Genomic DNA, 20,928 nt, shown 5'->3' with positions numbered 1-20,928 from the left:
ACAACTGCATGTGCACACCCTACATGTATGTGTGCATCTTTTGTGAGCTTTGTGTAGATGTGTCCTAAAGTGGAACGTTACTACTGTCTTCTCTGCTGCTGCTGCTGCTGCTGCTGCTGCTGCTGCTGCTGCTGCTGCTGCTGCTGCTGCAGAAAAAACATCACAAAGGTTTCCTGAACAAGACAAAGGTTAGAAGTTTATGTAACTCTGAGATTCAGTCATGCCTGAGCAGATAAGTCAATGACCCGCTCCCAGCTCTCCCACGTCTGCGCTGACCCCGGTCCTGTTTACAAATTCCATGAAACTACACAAGATTCTTGGAAAAACTGGATAATATGTTGAGGTAAAAGAAAATAAACCATTATTCCAGCACAGAATAACAGGTTAGGTTGGATATAACTCAAGCCTAAAACCAGTAGAGCACATACATGAGACGGAGACAAGAGAAGGTGAAAAATTAATGCACTCTTTTATTACAGGAACAATCAGAAATCAGCCAATTCCCATTTCTTTAACCTGCAGCATGAAAGAGGCCATGAGCATCATGTGGTTCTGCAAGTTTGACCTAATTAGGCATTCATTTTATCTGTGTTGCTAAATAATTTTGAATGGCCGGTTAACTTTCACTGGTAGCATCCCTGAGAGTCTGGAAGAGGCCGGGAGATGTTGTGAAAGGCCCACTGCAACAGGCCGTCGATGGAGCCCTGCTGTGAAATGAGAAAAAAAAAAAAAATAATGGTTGGAGCTTTTTTTAAAACTTTTTTTTCTGGTACGGTGCACGCAGAGATTAATGTATCTCTCAGAGGAGAGCAGCAGGTCTGGGGAAATCCTTTCCAGGTTAATTAACTATAACAGTGATTGTAACTGCTGTGCAACTTAAAGTTAAATGATGCTTAAAGCACAGCAGAGGCACATAATTCCAGTCAGTGAGGACAAACGTTGCTTTAATCCACAATGACACATTGCTCGTGTGTATTGATTCGTGTGTAAGGCTGCATCACAACTCCTCCTCTGCGTGATAAGACGAGTGATGATGTGTCTCACATGTATGGGTATCACATTTGCATTAGTGGTACTCAACCGAGAATCACTCACGTCTCCCAGGATGGAGTCCAGTTCATCTTTATTGATGACTGGCTCGGTGACAGAGGCGCTCGGATCTTGACTGAGTGTGTTCTGGACAGCCGGTGCGAGCTGAACACACACAAGCACAAACAGAAACAGGGTTACAGCGCAGAATGTTCAGGGTTTTTCTGTCTCGTTGGTGTGTGTGTGTTGGAGATGCGCGCAGACACACCTGCTGGCCTCTGGGCTCAGGCTCTTTCTCCGCGGAGCTGCCCCACAGCCGGGAGCAGGAGGAGCAGATGGACCTCCCCCTGGGGAACGCACGGACACTGTGAGTGAGTCAGTGCTGCGGTGGATCACGTTTCCATCAATCAATATGTAATTTGAGGGTTACAGAGAGAGAGCTTCAAACTCTTTCAGCTGGCAAATTATACTTGATTTGGGCTCTTCCTGGAAAAAAAAACACTTCCCACACTGAGAAAAAGAATATGAACTATGCAAAGGGATTATATTGTGAACATTAAAAGCCTAGCGTTCTTTGAAGGAATGTATATCTGTCTTTTTAGACTAGATCATCTCATGTTGAGAAGTGATGGAGTTGTAGCCATTTTGGTTAAACCTTGAGAAGTCACGCACAGAGTATGGGTTCTGAATGACTCTCAGCGACTACCACATCAAATTTTATCTCAACATCTGTAAAACTGACCAAATTACAGCCTTTTTTGTGTTTTCTAAAGTGAGTTGACTGTGGTGTCCATCTTGAATTGGGTTGTCTCCAAAAGCTAATCAGTTGTAAAGGTATATCCAATGACTATTTCCTAGAAGTTTCAATAAACTCTGTCTTGTGTTTCCTGAGATATTTTGCAAACAGGCACATGAATGCACAGAAATAGGCAAAAAAGCATTATCGCCTTTCGCATTCAGCAGCGGGCAGTAAGAAGCACCAAAATGGTCCAAATACATTTGAAGTGACAGAATTATTCATTAAAACAAGACAGTCGTCGCTAAAATAAACAAATGTTGCAGCAAAAGCTCATCTGAACTCGTTTTTAATTTGTCATTTGCATCCATGAACTAATTTAGTAATGTTATTGATCCTCAGTTAGTGCAGGCAGCTGCAGAGGTCCATTTACAAGCCATTAGTCAAAACTTGCTAGATAATGATAATCATCTGAGCGCACTCTTAATGCACAAGGATGATCAATACTAACAAGAAAAGGTTGGAGCTTCCAGAAGTGCACTTCACTCAGAGCAGATGATGAGATCTTAGAAGCTGGTGTTCCGTAAACACTATAATCCCTTTAATCTTTTCTGTTCTGAGCGATGCAAGAATGCATTAAAGGGAGAAACGTAGTTTTCTTACTTGGCAAAGTGGCAGTGTGCGTGGAAACACTTTAAACACTGGTGACAGAGGGTCAGGTCTCCTCCGCCGAGGTGGCAAACGCCACACACTTCCCTCACGCCGGCCAGCTCTCCTCCTGAACACTGTGAACACAATTTGTAGCAAACTTTTACTTCTTTTTTTTTTGCAAAAAGCAGTAAAAGAAATGACTGAGGGAAAAAGACTAGGGAACTGATAGAGGGAGAAAGTCAAAGAAAAAGAAGAAGCATAAAGTCTTCACCTGATTTCTGCCACTTGACACACTGACAGAGGCTGTGACGCTTGTGACGGAGGGTGATAGGGCGGAGTAAAATGAGCCGTCTGTCACTGAGAGACTGGAGTTTGTGTTTGTTTGTGGAGTCTGAGCTGAGAGAGCCTGAGTATGATAATTGTTTTGGTATTAAAAAAAGAAGAAGAAGCTTAAACTTTCAGGGAAAAATTGTGATTTGTGATGCTGCATCATAAATCTGATTGATGGCCTCTCATTTAGATACATATTTACTCAAAATATGGGAAGAATTCATTTTCTTTCATGAAGTGAATTACTCTGCTGAACACAACTATTAGCTGACTGTGTTCAGATTATATATAAGGAAATGCTTCAGGGATTTACCTGTAAGGGCAGTCGGACAAGCTCTCTTTTCACTCTGTGTCCACTGCACCATTCACACTGCCAAGAGCCACTGCAGATTAAAAAAAAAAAAGAAAGTACTGCAGTATTGATGCCTTTTTGGTTAAAAAGTCCCTCTGTCAGCACATAAACACACACGTTACAGCATAAAAAGAGGCACATGTTTGATCACCTGGGTATGGAGGTGAGTGGAGGGATGAGGCAGCCCAGATGGAAGGCTCGAGGACATCCGTCACAACAAATCAGCTCTCCTCCATCTTTACACACCGCACACTCGTCATCATTACAGTGAGCCTACAAACACACACATTTATGTAACTTTATTAAAAATGTAAAAACACACATTTATTTTTTAAAATGGGCTAGAGTGTGTGGCTCTAAATGCTGTTACCATGACTGTGGCTAGCTCCCCCTGGTGGTGAAATGTGATCTTTGCGGACTTGGGCTTCTCACCACTTGGCTCCTCTGCTAAACCCTGAGAGTAAAACCCTCCAGCAACTTTGATGCACTTTTTGCTCAACCCTGTTGAATAACAAGCAAATTTCTCTTTTTTTGAGATAGACAAAATTACTAAAAGCATGACAACAAAACAGTCATAACATCTCCCGGGTCTAAATTGATGCCGCTGCTAATATATTTGATATTCTTACAATACAGTGTCATCTGTGTTACATAAATATCTCCACGGTTTACCATCCAAGGCGTACTCCTGTTTGACTTGCGTCTTCTCCTTTTTTTCACTCCTGACTGGTGGATCTGTGGAGAAGCTCGAGGAAGAGGAGGACAATGGTATTCCTCTCTGGGCTAAGGAGGACACCACCTGTAAACCTGGGAAGGAATTTGGAAGCTTTGTAGCATTAGCCAGTAAATTTGCTGAATTTGCTGGCTAATATACTGTTACCATTTCCATTTTGGAGCTGCAGCGCGTGTGTGTGACTCTTCACTCTGTATAGCTTGACTTTACTCCCTGAAGAAAACCATGCAATGCGATACTAGTTATTGAAAGCATAAACTGGTTAAAATGAAACCCCAATTCCCAAAAAAAGGTTGGGACTTTGTGTAAAATGTAAATAAAAACAGAAAGGAATGATTTGCAAGTCTCATAAACTTATATTTTATTCATAATGGAACATCCTGAACATACTGAATGTTTAAAATAAGAACTTGTTAAGGTTAAGAATTTTATGGCAGCAGCACATCTCAAAACACTTGGGACAGGGTCATGTTTCCCTCTGTCGTCTTTTAACAACAGTCTGTAAACATCGAATAAGTGAGGAGAGCAGCTGCTGGAGGTTTTGGAGGGAATGTTGTCCCATTCTTGTCTGATGGAGGATTCTAGCTGTTCAACAGTCCTGGGTCTCCTTTGCTGGATGGGAGCCTAGATTGTGGAAGCTTTATCTTTTCTTCATTGATGCTGTCTTTCCAGAGGTGAAAGCTGCCAAAGCCATAAACACTAATGCAGCCCCATACCATCAGAGAGGCAAGGTTTTTGATTTGGGCACTGATGACAAGCTGAATGGTCTCTCTGCTCTTTAGTATGGAGGACGTAGCATCTGTGGTTTCCAAAAAACAATTTCAAACTTCAATTCGTCTGACCACAGAACAGTTTTCCACTTTGCCTCGGTCCATTTTAACTGAGCTCTGACCTTGAGGAAACGGCAGCGTTTCTGGGTGGTGTTCATGTGTGGCTTCTTCTTTGCATGAAGAAGCTTTAAACAGAATTTGCAGATGGTGAGGTGAACTGTATTTACAGACAGTGATGTGTGGAAGTATGACTCAGTGCTGCCTGAGGGCCCAAAGATCACAGCTGTCCAATACGGACATTTGACCTAAGAGATGTCTCCAGATTCTTGAAATCTTTTATTGACATTATGATCTTTAGATGATGGGATATTCAAAGTACTTCTGAGAGATTTCATCTTTTTTACCCAGTCCTCTTACTCACCAGCTGCCAATTAACCTAATTAGTTGCAGCTGTTTCGTATTCATACCACTAACCTTTAAAGCCTTTTGTTGCTGCGGTCCAACTTTTTTTGAGATGTGTTGCTGCCATAAAATGAGAAAAAAAAGGCATTGTTTTTATTTGCATTTAATACAACGCCTTAATTTTTTTTAAAATTAGGTTTTTAAATGTTGCAAATTTACAAAAGGAAATCTGTTCTGGAAAGCCAGTAATAATTTCTCTTTTTGGTCCAAAACTGGATCTAATAGTGTTGGGGGGAGACATCAAGCTAAAAGGAAGAAGACCTGCTCCATCACTTGTCTTGGCGTGATACTCTGAATGCTTGGTGTTTGATCCCCTGTCCTCGTGGCTCCTCTTCTTGCTCGGAGCAGCTTTCGGACCTCCTGAAGGTCGGATTTCTGGTTTGGAACTTGGAGCACCTCGCCCTAACAGAATCAACAATGTGGACCCTGAAATAAATCTGTCCTTATAACTGTGAGGTCAAATAAAGCTGTCACAGATAGCACATACTGGCTTGAAGGTTAGCGAGGAGCGTCTGCAGCCTGGGGTAGCTGTCCACATTGTAGTCTTTGGATAGGTTGTTCCAGAAAGCCTGGATCGTGGATCTGCTCTGCTCTAACACCCAGGACAGGAGGGCGTACATGGCTTTGTGAATCCCCTCACTTCCCTCCTTCTCCAGTGTGTCCTAATAAACCAAGGTGATTGAATTTATGAGTGGAGCCTAAAAACACAGATCGAAATGAAGCTATTTTACAGTTAAACTAAAGGTTCACGGCCTTTTCCGTTTCTTACCTTCAGCAGTTGATCAGTGATGATGTTTTTGTCTGCCAAGCCGTACACGATAGGGAAAGGGTCGTCCACAGCCATCGCAATGTCAGTACGAAGCTCCCTCAGCAGAGAGCGAAGGTTGGCGTCCACAAACACCTCCACTCGGGACATGATCTGCTTTGAGTGAAAAGGAGAGACCAAGTGGCCCGGCTGGGTCGGAGATCGTACATGAAGTCTTCAGAGTGCGGGAGGTGTGTCCTTCTCAGGAGAGGAAACGCCGTGTGGAACATCGAGCATGCGTTGTCGTCGATGAGACACGTTGGATGTCTTCAACTCAACTCTTTTAATGTGTTTCTGCATGTTCCTGTATTTTTGATTTTTTGTAATATTTGTCACTGAAGGTGTCTGTGCTTACATTAAACTCCGACTCCCCCTGTATTTGTTCTTCTGTGAGCTTTGGCAAGATCACTGCATCCGACGCACCTGAGGAAGTCCGTCCCTCAGAGCTCCGCGGAGTTCATTTGTCCACTAACGGCACCAACCGCCTTCGATCAGGGGAATACCTGTCTTCTTACGTCAGGCGAGCTCAGCGAAGTGACATGACGGGCCACGGTGGCGGTTTTCCTCCTAAAAGGTTCTTTCCACCTCAACTTCCCCTCACCTATCAGGTTTTCAGACTCTGACTCACCACAGAGAACTCTGGGTTAGGGCGATAATCATCACTTCACTTCACCATTGATGGGAGAAAATTAGAAATTTAAGCAATTAAGTGGCTGACAGACTGACTGCGTGACCGACCGGTTGGCTCCTCACTGTTCTTCCTCATTTATTAACCCTACAATAATGGTTTTGTCAAATAATAAAATAAAGAACAGCTGAGTAAATAACATCAAGTTTTGCAACAAAATTCTGCTTTTTTAAAACTTCATTTAGTTTTTTTTGTTTGCTTGCTTGTTTGTTTTTTGGTCCATTTTGATCATTTTGGGACAATAAAAATGTGACTTAAGAGAATCTTTTCGGTGACATTTTTGGGTAATATCAAAAACCGATTGCACTGTGAGTTACTCCTTAGGCTCGTTTGGCAAAAATCACCGGGAAACGCACGTTCACTTTGTGAACTTGTGTGAAAAGCTACATACAGTGCATGAATCTTTCACTAAAAATCAAAATTTAAATAGTTTTACCCATTAAAAAAACATGTTAGATGTTCACACTGCTCTCTGCTTATACCAACCAGATGATTCTTACCGCCTCGTTAAACATGTAGCCACTGCTGCTGTGACAACAAACTTGCCTGAGCAAAATCTGACTTAGGGAAGACTGTAACTCCTATGATTCCCTCTGGAAATGATACATTTTTGAAAAAAAAATCCTATTCAGTAAATATATAAATAAATAAATCACAAATAAAATCCTAAATAAAGTAAAGGCATATGTTAGTTTTAGACTAAGCTCATCTAATGTTGAGAAATGATGAAGTTGTAGCCATTTTGGCTAAACTTTAAAGGTAACACAATCTCATGCAATAGTGTGAGATGTCATGCTTAGAGTGTGTGTTGTATGACTACTGTCACACCAAATTTTAGCACAATATCTGTAAAATTGACAGACTTATAGCCACATTTGTGTTTCCTAAGGTCAGCTAACTGTGGAATCCATCCTAAATGAGGTTGGCTCCAAACGTTAACCTGTTGTAGGTGCTCATCCGCTGATTGTTGCCTGAAAGTTTCATTAAAATTTGTCCAGTGGTTCATGAGATATTTTGCTAACAGATGGAGCTGACTTCAAAAAGGTAGTGGAAAATTTTTAAACTAAGATCTCGCACAATCTGTTACTGCTCAAAATATATGTTGACGATCAGGTTCAGCTACTACCATACTAAATATTAGGTGAAAATCCATAAAACTGACTGAATTGTAACCATTTTCATGTTTTCTAAAGTCATTTGGCTGCTGCAACCATCTTGGATCAGGTCAGCTCCAAACGTTAATCAGCTGTAGACGTACGTCCAACAATTGCGTTCTGCCAGTTTCTTAAAATGTTGTCCAACATCTCACATCTCATGAGTTATTTTGCTAACAGACAGACGCACACCCAAACGCAGTCAGCGGCAGGCGGCGACTGAGGCGGAACAGAACTCTTTTGCTGCCAGGTGAATGTAGATGGTTGGGAGAGTGAAGCCCTTTAATCTGTAATTTATTAATCATTAAACATTATTACATTATTCATACGGGTGAACAAGGACCACTTCTACAGGGGGACGTTCACAACATACATATTACATTATTATATACAGTGCAGTCCATTACAGTGGGTTGATATAAGTGTATCACCGGGATGGAGGGATGGGGAGACCGGAGGGAGAGGTAGAGGGAGGAGAGAAGGAGAAGTCTAGGGTTACTGGGCGGGATGGGGGCGTTGTGAGAGTAAGCTGACTTTTCTTTTTCTGTTTCGAACCACAGTATAGTTTGTTCTAGAAAAGTTAAACCCATAGAGAGATAAGAGTGCCACGTTTTCACAGCTACTGTTAGGTGAACCTACTGAACTCCGGTGGGAATATCAAATGATATGACTTCTGTTATGAGATGCTATAGAGAGAGAGAGATGCTATAAAACATTCTAAGACACTCGGCCTCCTCTCCAGAGCGCCGAAGAGACACCCTGGAGGGCGGGCCAGAGGTCAAAGGTTAAAGATCAGAACAGCGTGCATGCGTGCTGCAGACATTCAGACGTGTTCGGACATCTGGGGAAAAAAATGGCTGACCCCCTCAACTTCTGCCTCCATCTGTGTTTAGGCATCATTTTTGGTGCGTTCCCTTTTTTTTCTTTTTTTTAAGATATAAAAAAATACAAAACATAACGGTGAAAAGAACTCTGTTGGTTGTCCTCTTCTTCTCCCTTTCTGTGTCTGCGTGTGTGTGTGTTTCTTTTGTTTGTAATTATTATTATTTTTGCCGTTGTTCTTGTCGTTTATTTTCATGGCGACATTTTGTAGTTCCCCCCGCCTCCCTCCCCCACTTCCTCGTTTTTCGTACTCCTTCAGTCACTTACATATTGACAAAGTTTACAATATCTTACAACTGAACAAGACTGAAAGATGTAGCGTTTGAGTTGTCCAATCAGATGCGAGGCTTCGATTCCTATGTCCAATTAGAGAAGTCAACTGGGAGCTAACCAGTATAAAAGCAACACAACAAGCCTATGGTGTGAAGGGAGCCGGCCGGTCGCAGCTTTGCATTAACACGAGCAGCCGCCCTCGGGGACGGTCGGCTCGGCTGGTTTGTCCAGCTTGATGTCGATCACTGGGAAGAGTCCCGTTAAGGAAAACTCAAGGGAATGATCGGTGGTGACAAATAACATTTTGGTGCCATTTCTTTCGCTAAATGCATGAAAAACGCCCAATGATACCACAGTTTGACGCATAAAAGAGAATTTTGCTTCCTAACGAGCTTCATGGAGTATCTATCGGATCTATTACTGGATTTTTTTTCCTATTTCTTAAAGACATGACTTCCAGATACCTTTCACCGGCTGCAGATCGTTTTAAAGCCTGATACTTCCTGTCTTGTCCTCCGCCTGCTCAGTTTCCTCATAGTTTAAAGCCTCGTAAAAAAACGAACGAAAATAAGCAAAACAAAAAAAGCTGTCCGCATTTGAAGAAAAAAACCACAGGACGTTCGGAAAGCCTGAGGAACGACTGACCTGGAGCTCCTCGGAAGATCACAGGAAAGTCAGCCACCTTGGAAGCAAACTTTAAAGAAACGAGGACAGAATTGAGACTATGTGCAGTACTTTAAGTAACTCTCAGTGCGCAAAATAAATGAATACAAAGAGAAACCAGCTCTGATATGGATGCATTAAATAAAAATAGTTTCTAAACCATCATCTGATGCTACAACAAGACAAAAGGAGCATTTTTTTCCTCTTAAATGTCAATTTCAGAATTAAATTTAAAATATATTCTTTTCATTTTACTATAAGTGCCAGCATAAATGCTCTGTTAGCCTAAATGTGCTGATTTTAATGGTAGCTGGCAAACGAAGTAAAGTGCTTTAAGCTCAAACTCCAATAAATTGTATATATTAATAGCTCTTTTTTAATTTAATCCTATACAAAAATTAGTCCTCCATCACACGTCCTCTCCTCCTGTCTCTTCCCTGACAGCCACTGTGTGGTGCTGCACCTTTTGCTTCTATAAAAGAAAAAAAAAAAACCCTCTCTCTGCGCGTTTCTTCCCTCCTAAACATAAACGCCTTAATGACCGACGCGCCTGTAGACAGTAGGCCACTCTGTCTGTTTGCGTTAGTGCCAGCAGCCACTAAGAGATTAAAAATAATCAGGAACCCAGCTCTCGGCGCGTGCAGTGAATCAGAGCGGCTGTGAAGGATACTGCCTTCGGGATTCGCGTCGTCCAGGCTTTCCATCCCAGGTAGGGCCGCCGCCACTCGGCGAAACAGCTAAAAGGAGAAAAAAAAAAAAAACCAAGAAGGCGGGTTAAAACGTGAGCCGTTTTGTGTGACGTAACAATGATAAATAAAATATAGACATTCCTAAAAAGGTCTGCGTCAACCATCAAAAATAAAAGTGCCCAGACTCATTTTTTTATATTAAACTATTCTGTTATTACTGTTGTTCCCAAGCCTCATGTTAATGAATTTAATCAACATTATTTTTAATTAAATTCTATGGAAAATGCCAGCCTGGGAACCCTATTTTAACGCAGCGCTAACCTATAAATTATATTAAGTAAAAACCTCACCCTTGTCAGTGCAGCTGTTGTGTTTTTCAAATAAGAAAGGGCTGTCAGGCATTGCCCAAAAATGCTGTGAAATCTGGTGAAACGGCAGGGGTCACCTGTTTGACATTGGAGCCCATCTTGGCACTGGTCTCGATGAACATGACGTTCAGCTCCTTGGCTCGCTGCTCTCCTTCTTCGATCGTGATTTGCCTGCAGGAAACATCTCTGGCTGAATCATCCTGAGCTGACGTGTCGCTTTTCAAACAAGCTTTGTGTTTGTTTTCCTAAATCCTCCCAGCTGCAGCTAAACGTCACAGTTAATTATGGATCAACGTTTTTTTTTTTGTTTGTTTGTTTGTTTTTTTACCTCTTCTCTTCCAAATCTGTCTTGTTGCCCACAAGCATGATGATGACGTCGCTTCCTCTCTCCGTCCTGACGTCGTCGATCCATTTGCAGGTCTGCTGGAACGAATTCACATCTGTGGAGACCAGAGCATCGCTTTAGATCCGGCCTTTAGACCTCTCTGAGACATTAAACCACCGTATCAATCAGTGCGGTTCGACAGGAAGTCGTCAGCGGATCCGGTTTTGCTCACTTGTGATGTCATAGACAACCACAGCCACCGTGGAGTCCCGGATGTAGCTCGGGATGAGGCTCCTGAAGCGCTCCTGTCCAGCTGTGTCCCACAGCTGCAGCCTTACCTACAGGTGCACACACACACACACATACATACACACACCTCCAGCAGCTGTTTCCACATTCACTATAACACGACACGCACTGACTAGACGTAAAAGGCTCCGTGTGAGGGATAAGCCAGTATCAGCCGGCAGAGGATCATATCCCGCAGCAGAAATAACACTTCCAGTGGCTAAAGAAGATCATCCATGAGTAAGGCTTATTAAAGTCAGCGCACCAAAGCTCTTCCTAACAGAAATAACCTTCACATTAAAGTGTGAAGAAAGCAGTTATAAGGCAAATCAAATCAAGGATTAGTCAAACCAGAGGAGAAAATGGGACATTTCAAGATGGTGGCTCAATTAAAACCTGAAAATTGCATAATTATATATATATATATGACATGCAAAGTCTAAACCACAATCAAGATTTCCTACTGTCCGGTCTTCCAGGTACATGGTCTTCGATAGGAAGTCGATACCGATGGTTGCCTGGGTGACAGGAAAGAACAGAAAGGTAGGAATCTATCAGGAAAATCCAGACATTAACATCGATGTCTGAACTATTTGTTTCCCTCGAATGACTGATTCTTGTTGCAAACATTTAAAATACTCAGCAAAAAGAAAAGGAAAGGTACCTGACCTTTAAAAAAGAAGCCACTAATAGTGCCGTGATACTATCTGTTGGTTATCTTTGAATAAAACAGTCAAATGAGAATATATACCAAGAAGTCCCTGTATTAATTAATATTAGCTGCATTTCCCTACTAGAATATTAATTAACCAAACTTTTAAATACACTCACTGACCAGATCTGTAATCAGTTCATTATTAAATTCAGACATTTTATCCGTGTTTCTGTTCTGAGCCTCACCTGATACGTGTTGTCGAAGCTGTCATACATGAACCTAGTGATGAGAGATGTTTTCCCCACTGAAACGAGACACACGCAGGTCGAGTTTTGTTAGTTAAGCTTCTAACTATTCACCATATTTACAATAAAGCTGTGTCTGTTAAAAACTACTAAGATAAAATAGGTGGTTTTGCCACAGTGACAGCTGAAAAAACAAGAAAAATCTGACTCTGAAAAATATACTGATAATAAAAATGGACCTATACTCAGAATTATTATCGTGTGTTTGTTTGTCTGAACGAAAATAATTTATGGACCACAAGATGGACTTGAATGAAACTCTCAGGAAGTAATCATTGGATGTGCATCTACAACTGATTACATTTTGGAGTCAACCCCAATCAAGATGGCCGCCACAGCCAACTGACCTTATGAAACATATAATGGGTAAAACTCAGCCAATATTACAGATATTGAGCTAAGATTTGGGGTTGTAATAGCTAAGCATCACCCTCATCTGACACTCCAATCATTACACCTTCTGGAGTATTTTCAATACAACTTTGGCATTAATAGCTGGCATCAACTCTGTCTGTCTGTTAGCAAAATATTTTAAGAACTACAGGACTGATTTGAATGAAACCCTCATAAAGTAATCATTGAATGAACATTTACAACTGATTACATTTTGGAGTCAACCCCATACAAGATGGCTGCCACAGATACGTAACCTTGTCACACAGAAAAATGGCTATAATTCAATCAATTTTACAAATACTGAGTTAAAATTTGGTGTGGTTGTAGCTGAGAGTCATTTCCAACATATACTCTGAGTGCTAATTGATCGCAAAAGATCTGTTTTCAAAACTTTGCCATTAACTATCGGAGTCAACTTTGTCTGTCTGTTAGCAAAATATCCTGTGAATCACTGGATGGATTTTAATTAAACTCTCAGAGAGTGATCATTAGATGTACATCTGCAACCGATTGACTTTAGTAGTCAACCCAGTTTAAGATGGCTTCTACAGCTAGTTGACCTTAACTCAGCCAGTTTTACAGATACTGAGCTAAAATTCAGTGTTGTAGGAGCTGAACTGCGTTTGAGTAGTTGTTCCTTTTTGAGGGGCGAGAACTAATGGTGTTTCAGTTACTGATTGATCGAGTAACTGTTTCCCCTCCATCGCTTTCTGTTCTTTAAAAGCATTTGCTCAAGCGCTGAGATGAGAACGGGAATCGTGTCAAGAAACTGTCTATAGACACAGCAAAATGTGTCCCGAATCAACCGGGGCATGGATGGAGCCTGCTCTTCTCCATGTTTTTTTACACCGACACAGAGCCCCGTCTTTAGCAGCGTTTTCCCTTCAGCTCCATGACTCTACAGCTGTAATGGGCACTGACCACGCCGGGGCCTTGTTTCAGCACCATGGACAGCATCATTGCAGCACAGGCCACACAAACACACACACAGAGACAGGCTTTCAGTGCACACAGACACACTCCTGTAATGGAAAACATGCACCAGCCCAGCCCTGTCATCTTACTTATATTTGTCCTTCTCTTCATTTATTTTTCAGAACAGGTCATGAGTGAATTTGCTGCCACTTTGGAGGATTTCTGAGCTTCCGAGCTTAACCGTTATCAAACCAGCTCATTTCTGAATTTGTCCCATCAAAGCACAGACGATTTCTTGAACATACAGTATAATGTTCTGGCTCTGGGGCTTGTTTTTTGTGCGATTATTGATGGGACCAGGAGCAGGAGACTGCGTGGTTCTGAAGATGCTACAGACATCGCCAGTCTAGGGTGTGTCCCGAGCTGACACATGGGAGGCTGTTTGTTATCCTCTCTAAAATAAAAGGGGAAGGGGAAAAAAACACTAATCGATGTTACACAATAGAATGAGGGGCTCACATATCAGAAATAATGGATGCAAATGAAATAAAGAGGTTAATTAGGAGACGGATTTTTTTTTTTTTTTGACGGTCACTGCAGCGAATCAAAACACTCCTACCGCCTGCCGCCGTGCGAAATATGACCATCTGCGACAAATCAAACAACCTTCAATGGCTTCTTTTATTTAATACATTCATCACAGTTTGTTCTCTAATCTGCGCAGTCAGAATAATCAGTTCAGGAGTTGATCTGAGACAAATGCGGGTCTTTTTTTTCCTGCCCCCCCACCTCGGTTAATCACATTTCCCCGTGCCAAGGCGTCGCATTCGTCGAGGCCCAACCCGGTTTTGTCTCCCGCAGTTTTTCCTTTTTAACTTATCAGGAAAACGAACCCCCGGCCTTTCACACACACACACACACACACACCGCTCCCGACTCACCGCTCTGCTCGCCCAAAAAGACCAGCTTAAATTTCCTCAGGGGGTTCCCCAGATCTCCTCCGGCGGACATGGTGGCAGACAAACAGCCGAACCTGGACGTTTTCAGATGAGCTCGGCGTGATTCGTATGATTTTTTAAAAATATTTTTTTTTCTTGCTTCTTCTGGATGAGCAGGTGGAGGGTGGTGGGGGGAGATCCTCCTCTCCTCACAGAATGGTGGGAATGCAGCTCAGCATCCTCCTGTCATCGTAAGGCGGCCGTGCGCATGCGCGACCTCACCTATTTCGATCCCTCACCTTTTTTGCTCCCCAGACTGTAAAGCTCGCGCCTAATTAAATCGTGCATGGGTGTTGTTTTAAATAGGCTTCAGCACTTTTTATTAGTGATTTAATATTCATTAAAAAAGGTTGTTTTTTTAACAGAATATAATTATGACCCTGTCTTACATATGCAAACAGCTACATCTCCAGTCAATGCATAAATTCCACTGACAATAAATAAATGAAATCCTTTTGTTCATTTTCAAAACCTTGAAAAAATCTATCCCATTCCTTCAATGTATAAAGCGGATAAAGTTGTCAGTATCTTAACAGCTCATTGAAACACTTAATTTCTAGTAAAAATGACTCAAATAAAAGCAATTATGTAATGTATATCTGTAAAGTTTCAGTAGGCTATGTGATAGAGTAACCAAATAAAAACGTGAAAAGAAATTATTTGTTGTTTATTTTATAAATGGTATACCCTTAAATACTATAATCCTTGCATTATAGTTATGTTTCAAGTTTTAGGCAGTGTTGCAGTAAAGGTGATCCTCTCCAAGTAGCTTCATGATCCCAAATTATTAAACAGTAAAAAGATCCTGGTATTGTTGCCAGCCTCCCAGGGTGTGGACTCAAGTGGAAACAGAAAGGCACTAAAGAGCAAAGGAAACCAACCAAAGCTGTTCAAACTAAACTCCAAAGGTCAAGGTACGTCACTTTCTGATCGCACCATCCATCCCATTTTAACTTATAATGGGCTTCATGGAAGAAGACATACATACATGCATATGTTTCTGTTGCACAAACCACAATTTGCAGAAGACTTGAGCTAAATCATGTCTATTTACAGTTTAGGTTTGCATAAATTAAACATCAGCGATGCATTCACAAGAGTTTTATTCAGCACCCATCAGTTTTCCAGAATAAACACATCAACATAGTTTTGCACAAAGACATCACATTTAAACTTATTGCTCAAAATCAAACAGCTCTGCCTCCTTCTCTTTCCAGAAAGCAAAACTGCGATCGATGTATTTACATATATCTTCATTGTTGAAGTAGGAAAAGCCTGTGTCGCTGCCATTCTCATCTGGGCTTGCACTTTGTATTACAACCTTGGGCACGGTCGTGGACTCTGGCAGTAGGGATGCTGCTGATGATAATGGGCAGCTGCCTGGTTTTGAGTCACCAAAGAAATGAAATTTGAGGTCTTCGAAGCCGTCACTCCACCGTCGCCTGCCGGCCTGGATCTCCTGCAGAACGGCCTTGTGGAAATCCCTCACCTTCTCCCAGGGGAAGCTGCCGACATGGTCAAAAACTTCAAAACAGAGGAGATGCCTCATCTTCCTCTCCTCAGCGGTCAGCTCTTGCTGTAAGATGTGGAAGTAGCCTAGCATAAAGAGGTCAAGGGTCAAGCTGTCATGGCTCATTACGACGCCATTCGCGTCGGGCAGGAACTCCTCAGGAGACAAGGTCAACTGGGGAGTTGGGTTTTGTGAGAGGTCGGAGGAAGCATCGTCCAGCTCGAGTTTGTTCCTCCAGGAGTTCAGCATTTTGTCCACAGCCCCTCTTTGTTGGCAGAACTGAAGCATGGACGTGTTTTTCTCTTCGGCAGGTGTTGCTGTCGCTCTCTCTGATGCCCTCTGCCTCGCTGCCCTCACTGAGATGGCATATGCTGACTTCTTCCAGTGGCTCAGGAACAGCACCACTATCCGCTCTTTCCTTAAACTTGTAGTGTCATAAACAGGTAGGCATTTTTTGGAGGTATCGGGGTTGGGGCCTGAGTTGACTTCATGGTTGTTTTTTCCTGAAGTCCCCGCCTTATTCTGGCTTTTCAACTCCTGCTGGTCCTGCGCAACTCCAGCAAAGGGATAAATGCCACCAATCTGGCCCTCAAAGTTGGACCTAAGGTTTCTCACTGACACCCCAGACTGCTGGATCTCTCTCTCCACCTTCTCCTGCCGAGCTCTGTTGTAGGTGTGGCTCTCCAAACGATGGCTAAAAGCAGACGCCATCCCAATATGGGGTAACCTGCATCCACTGGAGGTCCCCAGGAACGTTGATGTCTCTTCTTGGCCTCGTTGCACCAACTCCTGGTTTAAATGAGTTCCTGAAATGTCTCTGATTTCTTGCAAACCTTTCATCCCCTCCACCACGCCTTCCACCATTCTCCAGTCGTTTTCTTTGTCCGTTGTTTGAGTCAAATTCGACACCAGCAGAGACATACTCCTAACTATCTCTGAGACCCGGCTGCACCAGATGGGTAAAGTCAGGTGCATTTTCCCGTCTGAGTCCATCTGTTCTAGGATGTCTTTGTTGAGGGAGATATTGACGATGGGATCGGGGAGAATTTCCCTTAGCTCCTCAGTTAGCCTGGTCAGCTCCAGCTCATAGGCCTGGCAGCGTTTCTGCAGAGAAACAGCATCAATCTGCTGCTGCAAGTAAACTAAGTCTTCCTCTGTTAGAAGCTCGCCAAAGGGCCCCAGGAGGGCGTTGTGAGCCTGTGAGAACTTCCAGGTATCTGGTGGTGCATAGCCATTTTCTGTGTCCTATTAGAGACACAAAGAGATTTTAAAGAGGCTTTAAGGAAAAGGGTAAGCTTATTTGTTTTAATGTCACGGTACAGCCGCCCAGGCGAAGAGTACCTGTCTCCTCTGCTCCTCCTCATCTCTCAGCCTGACCTGCAGCTGCCGCACCATCACCTGCCGTTTCCACTCCGGTATGGGGCGGCCGGCTTCGTCGTGAGTTGGCACCAGGGAGTCGATGTCAGCCAAGATCACGTTGACAGGTGGTAACTCCTCCAGCACCTCCTCTCTGTCAAAATGCTGTCAGTGTTTAATAATGTAAGACAGAGTGACTCTGCTGACCTCTGGGTCTGAGGATTTGCTGAACCAAGTTCAGTAAAAAGTCTTCCCCCCCCCCCCCTCCATATCTTTGAAACATGAAGCAGCTTTGAAATTATCCACATGCCACAGGAATACCAAAGGCAGAAATTAAAACGAGTATAAAACTTTCAGAGGTGAGCATGAGTTAGAAATGTTTACAAGATTACTTTTTTTAATCAAATATGGCATGCTCTGTTCTTTTATTTATGCCTTGAATAACATTCCTAACTTAGCTCAAACAGAGTATTAGTCAATTTGATTGTAACCTTCTTGAATTTATCCAGGAGTAATGGTTGTTTTGAATGTTGCAGCGTGTATAACTCACTGTTTGTCCAGTGAAGACTGCAGATAGGCCGGCATGCTTCAGTGATTTAATAGCCTTCATCTGAGACATCGGCGTGAGGTCCCTCTCTGGAGGCCTCAGATGATTGAGCGATGTCACCACTGTAAACAAACGTGACAAAGGTAAAAGGTCAGACTCTGAGATTTGATTAAATTAAAAGATGCGTGTGCGCATTTATGATTCGTGCTGCCTTTCTGTCACTTCATTTAATCTAACTAAAATATTTTTGCCGTACATGAATGCAATCAGGTAACATCTGCACGATGAACACATTTGGTATGTTTTCAGAAGTGACACATAAATAGGTCCTCTCTGTGCGGATCACCTGAGGAGGCCATGTGAACATGCTGCATGGAGCCTGTGGTGTGTTTTTTGGAGGGGGTTACAGAGGAGGAGGAGGTCATAGGAAGCGGGGTGGGTTGGCGAGGCAGGGGGAGCACCTCCTTCACTGGCTGCTGGGAACACACACACACAGGAGGGATTCTTTAAAGGACAGCTCAAGCAAATCAGAATTTTTTTTTTTTTTTTTACTTAAAATTAGGCAAATGTCCATTTTTTCTGCCTTTTAAAGAAGCGGAAAGCTAAAACATTTTCTGTCATCTCCTGTTTCATTTCCTCTACATATTTGTGAACCACAGCTGTGAGTTAAAATTAAAGATTTGGTCACCTTGTTGGTCTCCATCTTTATGCTGCCACTTGTTCACACTCTGGTGATACAGGAGCTCCTCTTTCTGAAACACAGACATAAAAAGAAAACAGAGACTGGCAAAACAAGCTAAAGAAGACTCCCCCCCCCCCCAGTGGTGCTGAAATGTGACGCAGATCACTTGGCTGTAAAGCAGACTGTGTGTGTGTGTGTGTCTGTGTGTTCAATTATGCACTCTGTTAGCAGAGTTAATGTAAAGTCAAACGCATCAGTTTGTAGTTCTTGAAACTAAAACAGGAAGTGGTGAAACTGGATCCTGGATGGTCAATGTGGCGCAGCCCCCACAGAGTGCAGGAGAAAGCATGTTAGAGTTTACAGAGACCTGATATCCTGCTCTGGATACTCCTCCTGCATCCTGCATTTTACCCTCCGTGTTTACAACGAAAATCAAATGAATTTTTCTTCTGTCGCTGGTGGACAGCTTTTTTTTACACAGTTGTTTCTGCATGTGATGCCAAACATTCTCAATCATGAATAAAGATAAGAAAAATGTATACATACATATTTATATATATATATATGTGTGTGTGTGTGTGTGTGTGTGTGTGTGTGTGTGTGTGTGTGTGTGTGTGTATTTATGCATCTATATTCATGCAGGGAATCCTGATTGAGAATGCTTGGCATAACATGCAGTAATAACTATATAAAAAAACTAGCTCTTAATCATGTGTGCTGAGCAAAATTCTGAATTTCTTGTAAAGAAGTAATGAAGACAAATTCCAAATATTCACATTTTATATTTTTTTATGTCAATATTATATTTAATCTGTGTTCCCAAAATTTAAAATATATACTAATTACCTGACAGTAGATGAATACTTTTAGTGATAGTATTCTAAGATTTTATTATACTTACATTGTAATCCTGACAGTCCAGTTATGATTAAAAATACAGAAAAAAACCTAATTGAGAAATATAATTAAAAGAAAAAGAAAACAATAAGAAGCAAACCAGCATCACAGGTGTATGTTCTGCTCCTCACCTGGTAGAATGGACTAAACATTAAAACCTGTGAGCAACACAAACTGGACCCAAACCTCAGATGGGGGGCCTTCTTTGTGTGCATAATTAAAGGGGTGGGATTGGATGACTTGGACCTGGAGGTATAGAACGATAGCTCTTTGAATGTATGTGTGAGACAAAATACTGTGGAGCACTGGAGCACAGATGTGTGTGTGTTGGGGCAACAAAATGACACACACTGCTTCCTGCAGTGTGCCACTAAAGCGTTGTCATTTGTCTTTCACAGAGCTGCTCTTAGTCACGACAGCAACCCCTACTGGCAACACTTAGCAGCAATTACAGAAAAACTGAGAGTTGTAGCCACAATTTCATAAGCTGTCAAACTATAGCTGCTTCATCATGTAGGAGTCTTATCTGCAGACAGTTGTTTTAATTTTACTATTTTTCCTTTATATTTTATTTTTAGCTACAGTATTTCTAAACCAGTAGGATTTGCTGATTGCTCTGCTCAGTGACCAGGTTAACTACTGTCATAATACAACTGTGTATTTTTTATGTTTTTTTATGCAATGAAGCAACATGCTCACTTATAGAAAATGTAAAAAACTATGTGTTTGATTTAATTGCATACAAACTGATAAAGTACAAATAAAAGACTTGTCGCAGCTATCAACCCTTTTAATACATGAAGCAGCCATGTTGGATTGTTTACTTTTTAGGTTTCCCAATATTAAGGACAACAACCTCTAACAAGCTAACTTAAAATATATATACACAATAAAATAACTGTGATTTGACAAAAAATGCTCTAATGTTCTCTCAGTATTCCACTTCATTTTTGATCAAATATCATTTTCAGCCGGGCGGTGGTTACGAAGTCTGCACGTTCTCCTTGTGCATGAGTTTCCTCCCACTGATCAGAAACATGCATGTTAGATTAACTGATAACCCTAAATTGTCACTAGAATAGTTGTTTGTCTCCTGCCTCTCCTCTTCCCCAGTGACGGCTGAAGATAGGCACCAGCTGCCCACTATCCTGAACAGAAAAATAAGTTTAAAAAGATCAATGGATGGAGCTGTTTTCAGGATGGATTCACAGAGTTACTGTCCTCAGATTTGTTTGAAGAGCACAGAGGCTGCTGCAAACCAGCACATCTGCAGCACTCAGGGTGCACATGTTCAGGCAGAAAGAAAAACAACGACCCCTGGCTCAGTCCAGGGCCTTCGTATCAGGCCCAGTTTTCCCGCCTCTGTTAATGGGACATTCGTCTGACTGGCTCTGCCGCTGCAGAGAACATGGTGAGAAGATAATCAATAATAGAAAGCTGCACAAATGCAGCCCCATGGTGGCTGGCAT

General features: G+C 42.1%; 3 protein-coding genes across 3 annotated transcripts; all 3 read right to left on the bottom strand.

The window, feature by feature from the left end:
- Positions 1-445: 445 nt before the first annotated feature.
- aire (autoimmune regulator) lies at positions 446-6,348 on the bottom strand. The gene is made up of 13 exons (XM_037982045.1): positions 5,833-6,348; positions 5,551-5,725; positions 5,325-5,465; positions 3,979-4,044; positions 3,764-3,905; positions 3,469-3,592; positions 3,250-3,371; positions 3,060-3,129; positions 2,688-2,822; positions 2,429-2,550; positions 1,298-1,376; positions 1,096-1,194; positions 446-707 (listed from the first exon to the last, which is right to left on the bottom strand). The coding sequence occupies exons 1-13, from the start codon at positions 5,977-5,979 to the stop codon at positions 624-626; spliced, it is 1,506 nt and encodes a 501-aa protein (XP_037837973.1). The 5' UTR covers positions 5,980-6,348; the 3' UTR covers positions 446-623.
- Positions 6,349-7,987: 1,639 nt separating this feature from the next.
- Positions 7,988-14,661, bottom strand: rab6bb (RAB6B, member RAS oncogene family b). The gene is made up of 8 exons (XM_017422360.3): positions 14,411-14,661; positions 12,099-12,157; positions 11,663-11,716; positions 11,143-11,248; positions 10,914-11,025; positions 10,663-10,756; positions 10,199-10,265; positions 7,988-9,110 (listed from the first exon to the last, which is right to left on the bottom strand). The coding sequence occupies exons 1-8, from the start codon at positions 14,478-14,480 to the stop codon at positions 9,046-9,048; spliced, it is 627 nt and encodes a 208-aa protein (XP_017277849.1). The 5' UTR covers positions 14,481-14,661; the 3' UTR covers positions 7,988-9,045.
- A 980-nt stretch (positions 14,662-15,641) lies between these two features.
- On the bottom strand, positions 15,642-18,583 carry espnlb (espin like b). The gene is made up of 5 exons (XM_017422414.3): positions 18,569-18,583; positions 18,227-18,353; positions 17,884-18,002; positions 17,319-17,498; positions 15,642-17,222 (listed from the first exon to the last, which is right to left on the bottom strand). The coding sequence occupies exons 1-5, from the start codon at positions 18,581-18,583 to the stop codon at positions 15,642-15,644; spliced, it is 2,022 nt and encodes a 673-aa protein (XP_017277903.1).
- Positions 18,584-20,928: the final 2,345 nt, after the last annotated feature.

Source organism: Kryptolebias marmoratus, linkage group LG20 (genome assembly GCF_001649575.2).
Source record: "Kryptolebias marmoratus isolate JLee-2015 linkage group LG20, ASM164957v2, whole genome shotgun sequence".
In the NCBI taxonomy this organism is placed as follows: domain Eukaryota; kingdom Metazoa; phylum Chordata; class Actinopteri; order Cyprinodontiformes; family Rivulidae; genus Kryptolebias; species Kryptolebias marmoratus.
Note: the sequence above shows the minus strand (reverse complement) of the source record. Positions and strands in the feature narration are given on the sequence as shown.